The 17993-nt window shown below is 43.9% G+C and overlaps 1 protein-coding gene across 1 annotated transcript in view; it reads left to right on the top strand.

The window, feature by feature from the left end:
- Window positions 1-2044: 2044 nt before the first annotated feature.
- CD7 (CD7 molecule) overlaps window positions 2045-17993 on the top strand; it is a 131376-nt gene continuing 115427 nt past the window's right edge. The window contains exon 1 of the mRNA XM_085616875.1: window positions 2045-2128. Coding sequence (XP_085473001.1) covers window positions 2065-2128 — 64 coding nt within the window. The 5' untranslated portion in view covers window positions 2045-2064. The remainder of the gene's footprint in view (window positions 2129-17993) is intronic.

The following is a 17993-nucleotide window of genomic DNA, read 5'->3' as shown; positions in this document are numbered from 1 at the left end:
GTGTACCGGAGGTCGGGAGTGAGGATCGCACTCCGGAGTCGCCCGGAACCTGAGAGGAGGAGCACCGGAGGTCGGGGGTGAGGATCGCACCCCGGAGTCGCCGGAAGTCGACATCGAGGCCAGGCCGGCCGACGTCATCGAAGCCGAGAGCGCCATCGGACCGGAGCCGCCCGAAGTCGACATCGAGTAGAGACTGCCCGACGCCGTCGAATCGGAGGTCGAGATCGAACCGAGGCCGCCGACATCGGACCGGAACCGCCTACCGGCGTCGTCTAGAACTGACATTGTGCCGAGGCCGCCGAGACCGAACCGGAACCGCCTCACGGCATCGACACGACTCCAGCGGCGTCGGAACATCAGAAAAAGGGCAGTAAGTGGAGTAGAGGGCGCCTAAGGCCCTGTGGAGACCTGAGAGACTGCTCTAAGGGGCTAGGGAGGTGCTGGAACCAACCTGACTGTGCCAGGGGTGAATTGGGACTAACCTAGAGAGGTTGTGTGGAGAGAGAAAGCCAGGGCACTGGTATTCCCCCCTTGATCTACCTCAGTTTAGGCCTCAGCCTTGTCCCAGCCAGGGAGTAGAACCCCTCAAGCCTTCCACAACCCTACAAGCTGTGCCTGGGCCAAATCAGCCCTTAGGAATTGAAAAGTGATCTGATTACATGAGTGCTGCTGTATACTTTTAATTATTTATTGGGGGCACTGTATTTATTGTGTTAACCTATTTATTGCTTCACTATATTTATTGGTCTACAGGACTTGTTGGTGTACAATATTTATTGGTTCAGTATTTATTGCCTCAGAATATTTAATTGCCTGTATTACCTGCACTTATATTTATGTCCCTTGTATTTATGATCATCCCTATTTATTGAATCTCCAGACAGTATTTATTTGACCTGCACTATTTAAATTTGTATATTGTGATTGTCTTATTTATTTTTCCAATCAGCAACTAAGAGAAAAAGATAAAGAAGAATATTTTCATAATTTTTACGGTGTAGAGTCGTTTTTGGAACGGATGCACGCATGGTTATTGTATGCTTAGCACGGTGCCTGTTTCCTGACCACTCGAGCCAAGCTACCACAGTGTGTCCGGAAGACCACCACCACCCCTTCTAGTGTGGGAGTGGTTTTCCAACACCCCCCAAACATCCCCCAAACATTCTGAACCCAGTCAGGGGTTCTCAGGCCAGGGGTCCGCCATCTGTGTACAGTGCTGGACATGCCCACTGGAGCTCGGGCCCCCCACACCACAGCGGCTGCTGGAGCTAAGGTTACACCATTGCACCTCTAGAACCTGGTGCCACTGCACCGATGCACCACTGATAGCTACTCCCCTTCTCAGATTCACGGTGAGAACCTGGAGAGTTGTTAGGGAGAGTGAAGGATGCAGGCAGATGAAGCGAACAGAGTGGCCAGGAGCTCTCCCAGAGAGGGTAAGTCTCCACACTCGACCCCAGGGAAACTCAGAGGGGGCCAAGCCCGAGACGTTTTAAGGCACGGGAAAAGTGGACAATTGCCAGGGAGCCCCGTCTTCTATGGGACTCCTTGGGAAAATGAACTTTCTCTCTATTTTACATCTGTCCATTCGTTTTCTCGATCTAAACCTCTCTACCTAATTCTACCTCTGACTCTGTCTACCTAGTGTCACCTTAAGGTTTTTTGAGGTCCTAGCCACGACAAATTTCAGGTGGTTTTGTGTGAGCCTGTTAAAGTTTAACAGATAATGTCGTATTGTGTGGCATCAATCGTTCCTGAATTAGCAGTAAATGTGTTGAAAAAAGTTCAATTTTTGTAACATAAAGAGGCCCCTAAAATATGTCTTACCTGGAGCCCCAGAATCCTTAAGTTGACACTGGGTCCAGCACCACCCCACTGACAACTGATTGCCATTAAAACATTTGTTTATCTGAATTTCTTTATAGCCACAGTTATGAAGAGGCTTAGTGTTGTGAATGAATTAGAGGAAGGAAGTCCTGTGGTGGAGGAGTGGGGGGGGGGGGGCGTGTAAGATTTCTGCTTCTTTCTGCCCTCGGAAGCGAGTTAGAATATTACTCATCAGCCATGCTGCTGGACCCAGGCCCCCTGTGCTCTGTGCTTCTGCTCCTGTGCTGCTGCTTTGAGCCAGGTATGTAAGGTGTGCACATACATGACACGTTTCAGATAAAAAGGGATCTCTGCCTGAGCCAAGGCGAAACTGGAGCCGGCTGAGGTTCGACCTAGGGATGTTCAGGATGCAGGCTCTAGTCGGGAGTGGGTCGCCTCAGAGGGTGATGGAAAGAGCACCCACGGGGGTAATATTAGCACTTGCTCAAGGGAGTAGGCAGAAAAGTAAAACAGCCCTCAGTTTTAACCACGGCCCGTGTAGCTCTAAGCAAGTGGAGGAGGCAAGTGAACCCGACAGTCATTTGGGAGAATGCCGAGGTAATTCTGGGATTCTTAAATTTCCTTACTTCTTTCTGTCTTTTGTCCTCTTTCTCTCCATTCTTTGTCATTTTCCATCTTGCTTAATTTCTTTTTTCCCATCCTTTCTGTTTTTTTTCCAGCCTTACCTCCATTGAATCGGTCCATCCTTCTCTCCATCCTTCGTTTTTCCCCTTTCTTTTTTGCCCATCATCCTTTTCTCATTCTTACCAACAACTCATCCATCTCTCCATCCTTCCTTCTCTCACCCTTCTATCCACCACTCTATCTTTTCTCTCAATCGTTTTTATCTCCATTCATCCTTCTATCCATCCAATCATCACCCATGCTTCTCTCTATCCAACCTTTTCTCCATCCATCCATCCCTTCATCCTCCGCTCATCCATCTATTTCTCCATAAAAACATCCATACATTGATTTTTATCCATCTTCTGCATTCTTCTCTCCGCTCATCACTCCACCCTTCTCTCTATCTATCCCTGCATTCCTTCATTCATCCTTTCTAAGGTGTGTGTATGTGGTGCTGGCAGCCTGATTGTGCACCAGCACCAGGAAAGAGAAGGACAGTACCATATCTCTGTAGATATGACGCTCTCCTGCTCTCTCATGCAATGCAATGCAGCAACTTCGGTTGCTGTGCTGCGTTGCAAGACATTTTTGTAAATATTCCCCTAAGTTAGTATGGGAGTGAGGAACAAAAAAGTGGGGAAACCCCATCGGCTTTGCGGGGGACAGGAGAATGTAGGCGTTCTTCCTCCCTCCGGCCTTTTATCAAGAGTGTTGAGCATCAGAAAAGGGAACACAGTGGTGTGTGTGCTTTCGATGTCTCAACATGTGCATTTAGAGGCTTTTTTGCGGAGCAGTGTCTCATTCTGGGGTATGGTCACTTACTAAATAATATTTTAAACCAGAAAAAACTTGTCTCATAGACACATCAGCCCTATTTGGGAATCATCAGTGTTATGAAATTGTCATGCTGAAAGAATGCAATGTGCTCTAAATTGAGGCTTGGTCATGTCTAAGATACCTGCACTTACTTTTGATGGTTTTTAATCTGTCCAAATACTTTGTTTACATAAAGCTACACTGCATAGAGCTCTTCAAACAAAAGTTATCCTGGGATGAAAATGTTAGTAAGTCTAGTACTCTGAACTCTTTGATGCCCAAGTTTACTTGAATCTTGAAGGCTTACTGGTTGATTAGATGTTAGGTGTGTTGTCACGTGGTCAGAGCTGCTACGTAGTGGAGTGCTTTCTGCACTTGTCCTTTGAATGAATGAATGAATGAATGAATGAATGAATGAATGAATAAAGTTTTATAAAGCACATGATAACCTAGGAAGTGGGTGACCTGGACCTAGCTAGCACAGGTGAAGAAAAAGGCTGCTACCTAGTACAGGATCTCCGAAAACATTAATGACTAATTAAGACAGATATCTAGTGTCATAATGATGTCATGCTGGTGGATACTAGCACAGTTGTCAGGCACGTAGATTGGTCATTAAGATTAGGAAGGGTGGCGAACGTCAGATTTCCCAACAATAACGCTGGAACATAATGTTAAAATACATTCTATAACGCATGAGAGGGGCTTAAGGGGCCGTGGAAAGGGAGGGGAGTATTAAGTGAGAGAAACGCAACATTTTGTAAAATAACCAATATTTTTCAGGACTTCAAACAGAGATGAGCTAGAGTGTGTGTGTTTTTGTTGGTGTGTGCATTAAAACGTCCTAGTGGAAATCTGAAATACACCTCACCACACCTGACTGAAAGCACTTGAACCAACTATTTATCAGAAAAAAAATGTATTGGGGGGCATTTTCCACGAGTCTGGACAAGAAAGAATTGCAGATCTCCATAAGAACTTGTGTTCACGTACTAGTCGCATTTGTGCTTCCAATCCTTGTGCAATGTTCAGAGTATTTTAAGTCTAATCTGATATTTTATTGCAATGGGAACCAGTAGAGGCATTTTGAGGCTGGTGTCACATGTATGTAGTCTGAGGCTAATTCTAGCCACCTGATACTTAAGTGAATTGCTTGGGGGGTTAATTTAACATTATGGTTCAGTGGCTTAAGTACGACCTCATTGTGACTCTTATGACATGAACTCGAGTTTGAGTTTGGTGGAGCAGAATGAGTGCCCTGGGCCGCAGCAGTAATTTTAGATGAAAATGTGACTTCAAACTTCCAGGTGATGTGCATCCTGTGATGTGGTTGGGGGTGTTTGCAAATCTAGGGATGAGGCTGAAGGGAGTGGGCTCTAAACAGCCCAGGGCATTGAGGGTAAGGATTTCAGTATTGGCTTTGTTTCAGCGATGAAGCTCTGTCTGATCCGCTGGTCCATGAGGACTCGGGACTTGTGGGTGGCTGTCTGGTCTTCAGAGCCATTCCCCGGTCTCGTGTACATTCAGTGTCATCTAGATACACGTGAAAGAGCAGCTGGTGCTCTTCTGGAGAAGGTGCTGGAGATACTAAAAATGGTATTGCCATACAAGGTGGAGAAATTGACCCCTGGGACACTTTGCATGCAGTCTGATCTGAGCAAATGCACCAGTTCAGTTCTGACTCCTTAGCTTCAGTTTATGAAGAATGAAGAAAAAGGCCTCAACAATCCCCTCCAGCCAGTTTTGAAGCATCTTCAACAGCACCACATGGTACAATGTATAAAAGGCCGCTGAGCGCTTGAGGAGGGCCCTGGTTATGTTACACGTATTTATATAGCGCTCGTACACCGAGGTTTCTTGGTGCTACGATTATAAATACTGCACTTAAGGCTGCAGGAATGTGATGGAAACACCCAATGTGTTCAGTTGCACAAATGGGAACGGCAACCCCAATACATTTCTTTCAGGTTTAGTAGAGGGATAATTAGACCAAAATAAACACAAAAGCTCCCTCTTAACCTGTATTGCTTTGTATGTGAAATACCATCTAACTGACCTATGATCCATATAACTTCAGTAGTCAAAAAAAGGAATAACCATCACTGCATTTTGTGACATTCTTAGATATACATTAAATTAATTTAGACATACTTAATTAATAATAAATTAATTCGATTTTTGCTTTATCAAAATATAATCACAAAAAATATTTTATTGCACCCTGCCCATTTCTTCATTCATACACTCATTTATACACTATTCTCAATATAAAAACTATTAATTCCAGCCCACATGAAGAGTCCCAAGAATGGCAACTCGCGTGTTTTGCAAGTATCTCCCACGCGATTGGGCCGTCAAATCACGTGGGACATCAGCGTGATCTGCCTGACCCTAAAATACTTCGAATTCACGGTACATTTTCAGCCTTGAGCACAGTTAAACGCAGCTCCATTTCAATTCTTATTTTGACAAATACATTTTAAAAAACAGGCTGCTGTTGCTAAATGCCACGGTTATGAATGAATACCAAGATACCAAGACTGCCCAGTCACCCTGTGCCTCTTTCTTATACCACTCTACGGGGCATATTATCAAGAAACGGAGTTAAAATTATCGCCTCTTTATCGGCAGAAAACTGCAGCTAAAGCGGCGATAATGGGCTTGATAATATGCCCGTGAGAATTCCAATAGAAGCCCATGTTCTGGTGTCAACATGGGCTTCTATGGGAATTCTCAAGGGCATATTATCAAGCCCATTATCGCCGCTTTAGAGGCAGTTTTCTGCCGCTAAAGCGGCGATAATTTTAACTCCGTTTCTTGATAATATGTCCCCATATTTCCTGTCTCTTTATCTCACCCTTGGAGGCTTGTTTAGGTCTGACTTGACAGCACAGCTGCCCATAGAGCTATTATTGACAATGCTGTGGAATGTTCATGCAGTGAGCATTAGCTCTGCCCAAAAGAGTATTTCTGTCTCACCTAATGCTATTGGCTGTTTGTTGTATCCTTCTGCCTCCCATAGAGTTTGTTTCTGTACCTGAGTAACAATTTTACATCTCAAAAACACACTGAATGATCATGCATTAGCATTTTTTGTCAATTGATGTATTGTGTTTTCCCCGCAGAAGGCTTTTATAAATGTTTTAGTCAAGAACCAAAAGGCAGCTTTCTATCTTTCCATTTTTATTCCTTTCTATCTATTTTTGTCTTTCTTTTTTCCCTTTGGGATACAGTCTGACGACTGAAAAAAAGTCCTGGACCCCCATAAAACCACTCCAGGCATATTGCCCTGCACTCTACCATCCCTGCATTCATCTATTCGTTCGACAACCAATTGAATTGTTCGCACATTCAGTTCAGCCACATGCATACGTGACAATCAATGATTGTCAATCAATGAAGAAATGCTTTCATTTACAGCAAGTCAACAGCCTGACCTATTGGTGTTGCCAGTTCTTGCTTATTGTGTATCTAACTTCTCCATCACAATGCCTCTGAACGTTTCCACACAGCACACTTTCTGTATTACATTATCACATTCAGTGTTGTCTCTCCACATATGCAGTGTAATTACAAAAAAACATGCCTGCATAATGTGGATAGGGGCCCTTAGTCTCCAATATCTCACAAATATTCATTGGTCTTGGACTGAATGGGGGCTCCCCGAAGGGTTAAGGGGCCTCTGTAGGGTTAGTGCCCCTCTTCCACCGCAGGGGTTAAAGAGGCATGTGCTACGCTCCTGCCCAAACGAGAATATGAGCTCCCCTACCTCCTATCTCACAAATACACATAACACCTAGCTCTTTCTGCAGACCTCAGGTTTCACTCAAGCCAACTATCAAAAATGCTTTGATATTAATGTGTCACATCCTCTTTGACCAGGCATTAAAGTGAAAAGTTGTGAACTTCTTGAAGTCAACACAATAAATGTTTTAATCTTTTCAGCTTTTAGACTACTCTCCAGCTGAACAATATATGTATATATTTTGGATTTATCAATAACAGACTTACCCTAAGAAAAAGTGCAGCTGCTCTGCGTTTTATCCCATTCGCTAACAAGATAGAAAATGTGATCGCGTGGAAAAGCTACGAAAGAGGTAGTCAGTCAAACAAGCTGTATTCGATGTAAATAAACCATTAAAGCACATAATACAAAAATTCATCTTAAAAACACATTTAAGAAACAACAGGAGTCTTCAGAATAAATATTAAAATAACAGCACCCTGATTTGTTCAATGCAATTTTGGGCAAATCCTTACAGAATACACCAACCCTCCCTTAGCCGTTTCTTTCTTATTGCAATTGCTCCTCTTATAAAGTTTAAAACTGCACAGCAGACGGCCATTGAGTCCAAAGAGAGTAAAAACCTATAACCTTCTGTATCGGAACAGGGTCGGTGACAATTTAATATTGGAAGTAAATATTTAACTCTCACTGACTTGCACAAAGGACAAAACAGAGTAAAGTTCAAAGTGCTCTGCGTTGTGAAGTTATCACAAGAGCATGAACATAGGACATTAGACCAACTGCATTGGTGTGGGAGAGCCACCAGAAAATGAACCAAGGACAGACAAAATCTACTCAGATAAAATCTATGTTGAGGATTCATCAAATAGACGAGATAAAAACAGGGAAGATTGATCACAATGGGTACATCTAAGTTACTCACTGATTTCTGCTGAATCAGCACCTGCAAGTGGAGTAAATGTGCCCTAGTTACGAAAGCGTTTTTGATAATAACTTTAACTTGATGGGGTATATTAGTGGGGATATTAAACAACCCAATCAGAACCAACTCCTAAAACATACATTTGAAGTAATTGAACTATGGAATAGTATGAACATTAGCGTAAGAGAGACAATCCAGTGTAATGGATCTAGTAAATACCACTTCAGGAGTATTCCAAATCTTAGCCCATTGCAATAGCGGAGCGAGACCAACTCGATCCTCCACTAACTCCAGGCCCAGTTCAAAATGACAGAAGGGAGTTGATGCACTTTTTGGTACCATCAAAAGTCTTCTGATGAGGTTATTCTCTATTATCTGGAGCTTAGAGCAGTTTATATGGCCCTACACGCCTGCCCCGTAAGTAGTGATTAAAAAACACTTTGCCCTATAAAGAGTAGGCAACTCTTTCACTGGCTTATGACCTAGTTGGGCTACGAATCTGAAAAGTGCCTTCACTACTCTTGATGTTTGCAGTGCCCTTGAGGTAAGTAGAGAGTCCAAGAAAGCTTTGAGTTAAAAACAATTCCCATATAGGAAAAACTGTTGACCTTCTCAATCTCATTCCCTGGACCACAAACACTTTAGACTTTGTTCTTTTGGGTCCAACACCATAACATACATTTTTTTTAAATAATTTACCTTAAGATCCAAAGAGGCCATGAAACCCACAAAAGTGTCCAAAGATTTCTGCAGGCTGTTTGCTGTCCTTGCAATGAGGACAGCATTGTTTGCCAATGGAAAGGATGCAATACAATTTTTACCGATCTTAGGAAAATCAACATTTTCCCCCAACATATGTGCCTCCAGCTCATTTATATAAAGAAGAAATAAGAATGGGACAAAGATACATCCATGACAGACTCCTTCCGTAGATAATATGGACCTGGTTTCTCCACGTTAATAACATAATGTATCTTAACTGTAGTGTTTGAATGAAGCCTACGCAATATAAGGACCAAAGATACCTCTTCTTCCATGTCTCCCAACATGGTCCACAATCTGTCAAGATCAAAAGAATCAAACACACAGAATAAGTCCATGAAGGCACGATGTACTGAGCACTTCATGGACGTAGTGTACTTGCTAACAACCTGTGAGAAATTGAAGCACTATTCTACTGTCCCATTCCTCGTCTAAAACCGTATTGGGTTTGTGACAATATATTATTTTCAGCTGTCCAATCTTCTAAACAGGCTAAAAGAACCCTCCACAATACCTTTACCGTTGAATCAATCAACGATATGGGTCTATAAGACCCGGGGTCAGTTTTGTCCCCTTTCTTGAAGACGGGAGCCACTATAGCATCTTTCCATGAAACGGGAAGAGGTTCAACAATAGCAGCTCTAATTATGTTTGGTAAGAGAGGTGCCCAAAGAGAACCATTTTCTTTAAATAGCAATGGGTATCCCACCCCTGAGAAATGTCAATCGCTACCTCGTCTACTGAAATAGATCTACTGAAGTTGATTGCTTGTTCTAGAGATTGTTTTTTTTTTTACTCCTGGTCGTGCCTGGGCACTCGTTATATTAAAAGAATTAAAAATAAGGTTTAAATGTCCCACCCAGGCCGTCCCTACGATCAGAGAATCCAATTTTTTAGAAGTGACGTCTGCAAATATTGGGTGATTAATAACGTCCCAGAACTTTTTCGAGTCCTTCAGAGCACTTGCTGCCTACAATTCTTGAAAAGCCTCTGTCCTCAACCCACCCTTCCTCTGTTCTAACCTAGCTGTATAATTCTTTCCCAGGACCTTCACTAGGCTTTTATCCCGAGGGGAAGGGAGGCCTGAAGAGCACCTTCTATATTATTGTGCGGTTTTGAACAAGCCCTATTAAATCAACAAGCGAGGGGTTTCTCCTTCGGGTGAGAACATTTCACTATCTACTCAGCTGATGTGACAGTACACAGGACTTGAAAATCCTGGATGATAACTTCTGGGGAGGACTCATGATTTAAATAGCTGATTATAAAATCCAGGTTCTCACAGATGTGTTAGTACTCAAATACCTGCGGCTTACCTGGTCCCATTTCCGCCTTAATCCCTGTATTGTATCATATTTAATTGAAACATCAGGCGATTGAATTTTCACATTATATAATTTAAAAGATGCTGTTAGGGGATTATGATCACTGGAACAGTATGATAAGACCTTGTGATCCTCCAACAAAATAAGAAAACGACTAGATAATAGCATATAATCAATAACACTTGCATGACCTCCTCCCGAATATGTCGAATATTGTCCATTAATGTCATTAACACAATCCTTTAAAAATAGTAAATAATTTGATGTCACAATTCTATTTAATGCATTCCATATATTGAGTGGGTAAAATGAGACATTGACTGCCCCTCGATATTTTCCATCGCACGCACTCGAGGCCCACCATAGTTACACACAGTGCAATTAAAATCCCCATTCCGCATAATACAGAGTGGATGTCTCATAGTGGTTACTTCACTAATTTCCTTTTGCAAGTTATCTGCCACATGGGGATTACACTGAGTGGTGCCCATTTATATGAAAGTCAACTGCTGACCATGACACCTGAAAACAAATGAAGTCAAATCTGAATACAAATGAAACCCAATCTTCATTACTCAGCTTTGAAAGAACCCCCGCTGTGTTCCTTGAGAAAACAGCAAAACAGGGATCAGAATAACTGGGGAATATAGAGTCAGCTTCTGTACAAATCATTGCATTTCCTTGTGCCTAAAATAGTAAATTTGCAAAATATAAATATGTAAAAATACAATGTTCAGTGCGCTACGGATGTTCCCACTCGCCACCGATCACTTCTTGGTTCCTGTGACATGGTGTGACACGGGTGCAACAGTTTTCTCTGTGTAGCATATTTGAGATCGTCCTGCTCAGCCGCAGCCGCTGCAGGTAAGCGCCGTGGGGCCAGGCGAGGGGGGATTTCGATAGATGACCACGAGCGAGAATTAAATAAATAATTCATTTTCTCTCGTGGTCGTTTCTCAAAATCCCCCCTCACCTGGACCTACCGCTCTTACCTGCAGCGGCCGCGGCTGGTCCTGCTACATGTGCTGCTATGCCCGTAGGAGCAAGGTGTGCACTATATCAAACACCTACAATACTGCATAATACCATTTATCATGCCTGCATAACCCTACAGGAACCTGCATTGTTGGATTAAGTGACCCCACACTGCGAGTCTCGATAAAAAACCTGTCTGTTGGCTGGCAGTCAGATGTCAAGATCAACAGGACGTCGACGTCTGAGGAGCAGTACACATAAAGCAATATTTTGAATCTCTGCTGCAGGTGTGCGCTGCAAACTGCCTCATTTCACAGGAAACTCTTGCAAAGTGCATATGAGACACCATTCTGGTACACGACAACAAGTGGGCTGCAAGTTCAATGGCAAGGAAGTGTTTTCTTGCACCTTGCACAGATCAGTGGAAATGTAAGCATGCTCAGTCAGAGCCCCTTCACTGCAGACACGGAAGCAATCAAAGAACATTGATGCTGGCCCGAAGCAGGCACCGGGCCTCACTTAGAATTCGGCGACGGGTTTCTCTGTCGCATCTGTAACAGATTTTCTCATCTGCTGTATTAGAAGTGCATTTTATCCCTGGCACTTGTAATATGGTGAATGGGATATCTGTCAGGTGTGTGATGACGTAACACATCCACCAAACTCTAAATCAGGCTAGAGTCAGCAGAGCAGGTTCAAGTTAGTTCTTCCCTTTGGAGAAAGCTTCAGCCCCACGTACACTCCCAGCTTTAGGCGAAGATCAGACTCCTGTTTGGAAAATACGTTCCAAAATGTGGACTCTTGTCAGGCTCACAGCAGGTTAGACAAGGGCCAATATCCAACAAGGACATCAGAGGAAATGTGTTTTGATGATATATATGTACACTTTGATACAGACATATACAAATATACGTAAATCAAATGTAAACATTTTAAGCAAACAATACTGTTTCACAATGAAAGGCGTGGCCCAAATTAATGTGTGTGGCAAAATGCATTGTCTGTTTATCTTTTTCTGTGTCGCCTTAAGCCGCTCTGTTGGTGGAGCAGAAGGGAGCCAGGTGAAATAGAGGTGGGGCGCCCCCCCCCCGCACTAAAGATACCACTGCCCACTAGAATACAGAGAAAATAGGAAACACGACATCAAAAATCTCTCCTGCACTATAAAATCTTGTTCCTCAAGAGGAATATTCTCCATTTTACAAATGCTATTCCGCACCCGAATACGTGCAGTATAAAGGCTGGCAAACGTATTTCTGCTGTTATGTTATTCCCTCAGAATAGCAGACAGCTATAACTTGCATAAACAACAGACCACTTCCCTTCTAGAAATACAGAAAAACTTTGACGCAGAGAAACGTGCATTTTCAATTTCCTTTGCCAACCATACATTCCACAAAATAAAACGCGATCTCTGCCGTAAAGCAGAAACCTGAGCAACTCTCTACAAGGGTGATTTGGGAAACACGGAGTAGCAACATTTAGCCACCTGGTGTGGTTGTTGTGGTGGATGACATCATGCACATGCGCAATCAGCAATTCTATGTCAAGACCGGAGGTGAGGATTATGCTTAATCAGTGGCGGCTGGTGACATTTGAAAGTGGTGGGCGTTAAATTATGACTGTTCTGCACTGAGGCGAGCGAGCCTAGCGAGCAAGCCTAAACAACCTTCGGGGGGATCGGGGGTTCTCCCCCGAGAAAATTTTGAAAAAATAGAGGATAAATGGAGCATTTTCAAGCAAATATGAGGAAGCAGGAAGGTTATTAATGCAATACACCCAGCAATGCCCCAGCCTCCTCCTTATGACCCCTATTACCCTCCCATCTCTCTCCTTTGCTTCTCTCCACCTCTCTCAAGGACCGGAAGAGCAGCAGCACTTTAATCAGGTCCTCTGGAATTATGCAACAGGAAGTACCAAATAATGCAGCAGGGTTGACTACATTTTACAGTGTAATGCAGGGTAGTATTTCATTATTATGTCACTTTCTGCACATGTTAACACTATGTAAGTAAGAAATGTGCCGGATACATTGGCATCAAACTACGCACTTTCCCTGCTAACCGGAACGGTAAAAGGAATGAAAAAGATGCCGCGACACGCAAGTCTGACATATATCATCACATTGGTGACAAACTCACAAAGCACTTTTTTTTTTCGAGGGCACATAGTTATGAAATGCCAGAGCGGCCACTTTCACAGTGTGACCTGAAAATTACCACCAATCAGGTCAAGCTGTGCAATAAACCAGGACAGACGCAAATCGAATTACATGCTATACCATAGAGTTTCAGATCGAGGTTCATCATTCAAAATGCAAAATTCTTCTTCGTACTCAGCAACCTCAGAAAAAAGCAACACACATGAACCCTTCTTGCTTCCAGATATCAACCTTGTGGAGGATCAATGTGCTGGTTCACACAATCAAGGCAAACAAAAACACATTCAATAGCAGAAAACAGTTTTCTAGGAAAAGACACAGAGTCATTGTTCCAATATGGGTCACCTCTTTCCTTTCTGTCAATTCTTGCTGTATTTCCAACATTCATATAACGTTTAAGTGGAGCGAGCAGTTACTTATTTCTCCGGCCTCACACTATTTTAAAGCGGCAGTGCTAAAGGAAAACAGACGTTGGTATAGAAAAGTAACTTTTCTCCTGGAGTCTACGTCATTACTAAGAAAATGTAATGCAAAGTTTCCTAATACTCTTATTTACAGAGGGACACAGTTGTGTGAAACAAAAGATTACATGGAACCAGTAGGCTATTTTACCCTGTGTCAAAACAACTAAAACGTGGGGAAAGGACAAAGTGAAAAACTGAAAATACAGAGATGTTTACTTTTACACCAGCAGCATTGAGAGTAGGGAAACCTTCTTGATCTTTGTAGGTACAAAGGGGACCAATACCAATTGTGTCAAATTTTAAACTATCAATATTTCAGCATCGCGTCTCTGAGGAATCTCTATATCGTGGCTGGTGTAATGTAGTCCAGTGCCATATTGGGTCGCCAGTGAGTAAATGCAGATTGACTCCTAAGCATTTTTCTTTAGCTGTTCTTCAGTTTGTGAACTCCTTTCAATCCCTGAAACTTTGGAGAAGTACATCGTCTGGCTTTAATTTCATGTGATTAAACATAAAATGAAATTGCAAAGTTTGCACCGAGAGTAGCAAATCTTTTTCAGAATTCCAATGGACAAATATTGCTTTAGATACTTCATCAGTGGACGTCTTCATTAACCCTTTGTGTGCATATCGCACTGCCCAATAACCTGGAGCGCTCATGTGCTTCGTTTTACAGAGATATCCACAGCGGAGATAGACCAGGTCGTGCTAGGAGGTACACTAATTGTGAAAGATGAAGGGCCAGGTCGAAATTACACATAGAAGGAAGTTGAAAGCCCCCAGATGTAGAGTGGGCATGTAGCGTAAAAGGTTTTAATCTTGCCCCCGCCGAATAAATAATTGAATGTCATCATCTATTTGCAAATGAGAACTTTGGGACTAAGAACTTGTGCTGTACGAAATAACCTGCTAAATAGATTATGACCTTAAGAAATACGATAACAAAAACGAGAACTATTCAATTCCTTTGCAGCCGCGGCTCGTGTCGTGCGTGGGGGGGGGGGGTGTCGCGCGGGTGGGGGGGATTTTTTTTTTTAATTAAATCCTACCTGTCCTGAGCAGGTCCGGGTCCACCGTCCGTGCCGCCTCGGGTCCATTTCCGTTACTTCTGGTGCCTACTCACTGGAACAGCCCATCAGTGCTGGCATGCATTGCAAGACCCCTCTCAGCCAATCCTGGTGCTGGAGCAGCACCAGGATTGGCTTAGAGCAGGCTTACGCTCCGCCCGCCTACCCATTGGAGACCGAGGTTTGAGCCTTGGCTCAACCCTCGCTCTCCTAATGGGCATGCGCCAGCCTTTGTAAACACGAGTGCGCATGACTGGGCACGGTGCAAAAATCGCCCTCCGTCCCCACTCATGCGCACTTGTGTGCTGCTGGCTGCCTGTCAGTCAACATGACGCCAGACCGCCCACCCCTTCAGACTCTGAAGGGGGTGGGCGGTCCAACGTCATTCTGACTGACAGTTCTCCCTCCCTCAGCGTCTCTGAACGTAAGTAAACTGAGAGTTTACTTAAATTCAGAGACGCGGCAGACGCCGAGGAAGCTGCGGGCATGGGGAGCGGGCGGGGGGGCAACACCCCAACGCCCCCAATGGACGGACCGCCACTGTGCTTAATTTTCTTTCTCTCCAGCAGCCATGTAGGAAATGCACATATCAAACTAACTTTTACATAAGAACTTGGGAAAAAGGTAACATGTCAGGTTTATCTAATCACAATGCTCGAAAGTCTATAATGGTTCTTCATCAATTTCCATGACCCTCTTTCTTCACAGCTCCAGGAGCCGCAGTTAAGTGCTCCCTGTTCTCGTGAGATTGTATTTGTGCTTGGTGATGTATGTGGCTTAATGGTTTTAACTTCCCAGTTCTAACTGTTTTTTCCCCGCAAAAGCTAACTGAGGGAACTCCATGTCCTTACGGAGTGACTGAATCGGCAGTTCAGTACCAGGTGGGGCCGAAGGGTGTGTATTTGGTCTTCCAGCTGTTTGAGGGTTCTCCGAATCGCATAGCCGTTCTGGGAGTAATGCCCACCTCTCTGTTTCTGTGGCCGGTACAAGATAGTCTCCTGGGACTTCCTCTCTATCTTGGAGAGCTTGCCGACCACGGAGCATTCTTAGTTAATGCCCCACCCACCCCAGAATCTGACACCCCTTTAGGGGCCTATATTGCCTAAAAAGTAGGGGTGGGTGGAATTTGCGAAATTCCCTTTCGCAAACTATCGAGAATGTATTTTTTACAGTGCGAGCGGAAAAAAAAATTCCGGTAAGATGCGGATTGCGGAAAATTTGACATTTTCGCGCTCTCTGCGGAACACAAAAATGTCAAATTATCGCAATTTCCATGAGCGGAACGGAATTTTCGCCCAGGCCTACTAAAAAGCACATGTACCAAAAAGATGAACACCCATGGTGGGTCAGTCTAATAAAGCAAGTGTTGAAGGACACCGGCCTGGGAGTAAGACACTCCTAGGTGTCTTACTCCCAAGTCGGTGTCAGGACTAAATGCAATTGTAGACTTGTATCATACCCAACATTTAGGGATTCCCCAAAGTTGTCTGTAGTAAAATGCATTAAGGAATTTAAAAGTATGACAGAAGAACTTCGCCATCCAGGTGAGAGGCAATTACTCATCGCTATTACAAAACCCCACAAAGTGGTCCTTTCTCCGACCATAGCTACATGGGTCCACTGGGTCATGTAGAAAGCTGGGATAGACACTAGAAGGTTTGGGGCACACTCAGCTGGAGATGCTAAAGCTTTAATGTCTTCTCATTTGGTGCTAGATTAGAGGACATGCTGAAGTCTGGTCTACGGGTTCAACCTTCAACTTTCAAGAGGTTTTCCTTTAAACTAGTCACAGATGTGGCTACTCTTGTTATCAATAAGCTTTAAGCTAGCATAATCCTCGCCTCCGGTCCTTACATAGAATGGGAAATTTCCTAGCTAATGTAACAGAAAGTTTCACATTCTATTAAGGACACTGTTATCTCACCCAAGGACTGAAGGTCATTCACTCGATCCGGAGACATAAAAATGCGCGAAGGTAATGATAAAACGTTGGCAATATATCCTTTAGTTAGTTGTTGGTAAGTGTCTCACATATAGGATGATGTTCAATGAAAACAGGAACAAGGCTAAGAAGTTATTGTTGGTCTGCATAACATCTGCTGTGTTTATACATATGCATTATTAATAATGGAAATGGAAACAGATACTGCAGTTGTGTAGATAGAGAAAATGTCCTTGTATTTCAGGTAACAAAAGCTCCAAACAGGATTTACTGGATTTGTTTTATCTGTACTTTTTAAGGAAGAAAGGGGGTCATGTAAAGCGACATGGGACAATTATATACTATCAAGCATGGTGATTGGATAAACCTGACATGTTACCTTTTTCCAAGTTCTTATGGGAAAGTTAGTTTGATATGTGATGTTCCTACATGCCTGTTGGAGGGAAAAAAAGAAGAAAGTCAAGCATAATCCTTGCCTACCTCTCCTCAATAGAATTGAAACTTTTTGTTCTGTTAGCTAGAAAGTTTTCATTTATTTGCCAATGTGTGATCAAACTTTCCTCTTTCCATGGTGCAGGTTTAGGGACTTGGAGGAAGAAGACTCTCTATATAGGTGCCGATTCCGATCCGGTAAAACCCGGGTACGAATGAACGTTTTTTCCGTCCGAAAAAAATACATACAAATGTGATTCTGGACGGCGCATACGGCAGCAAGTACGATTCGTGCCGACGTCACTCCGCACGTAGCATTTTTACGGGAGCCAAAAACTGCCGGGAAATTGAGGATGACGCGAACAAGGAGCACCGGTACGCGACGGACAGCCATGGATCCCAACCTACGCGTCATCCCGGCCCTCATAGCCTACGACCTCGTGTTCAGAAACCGCCGCAGACGCCGCAGAAGGTCAGAACAACCCCCAGGGGCCAAGGGGGGGGTGTGCAAGGGGCAGGAAACATAACCCACACCCCACAAAATACTAATACATCCTGCACATTAATTACCTCCATGGTCTGGTCACTTCGGGGGGCGTGTCCACCAATCCCACGTCCCGCCACAACGGAAGTAGACATGGACGCGTACCCGTCACCACCACAATGGTGGTACGGGACGTCCCCACACCCCTCAGAGCGTGGGTATGGGCCGTACCACGCCTACCCCTACGTCACACCAACAATGGCGGTACGGCCCTTACCCACGTCCCAAAGGCATGGATATGGCCCGCACCCCCAAAGTTGGGGTGCCGTAGGGGTACGGGCCGTACCCAGGCCATCAGCCCGTGGGTACGGCACATACCACGCCTACCCCTACGTCACACCA

The sequence above is a fragment of the Triturus cristatus genome, chromosome 7 (assembly GCF_964204655.1).
Source record: "Triturus cristatus chromosome 7, aTriCri1.1, whole genome shotgun sequence".
In the NCBI taxonomy this organism is placed as follows: domain Eukaryota; kingdom Metazoa; phylum Chordata; class Amphibia; order Caudata; family Salamandridae; genus Triturus; species Triturus cristatus.
The sequence above is the reverse complement of the archived record's forward strand: the minus strand, read 5'-3'. Positions and strand labels throughout refer to the sequence as shown.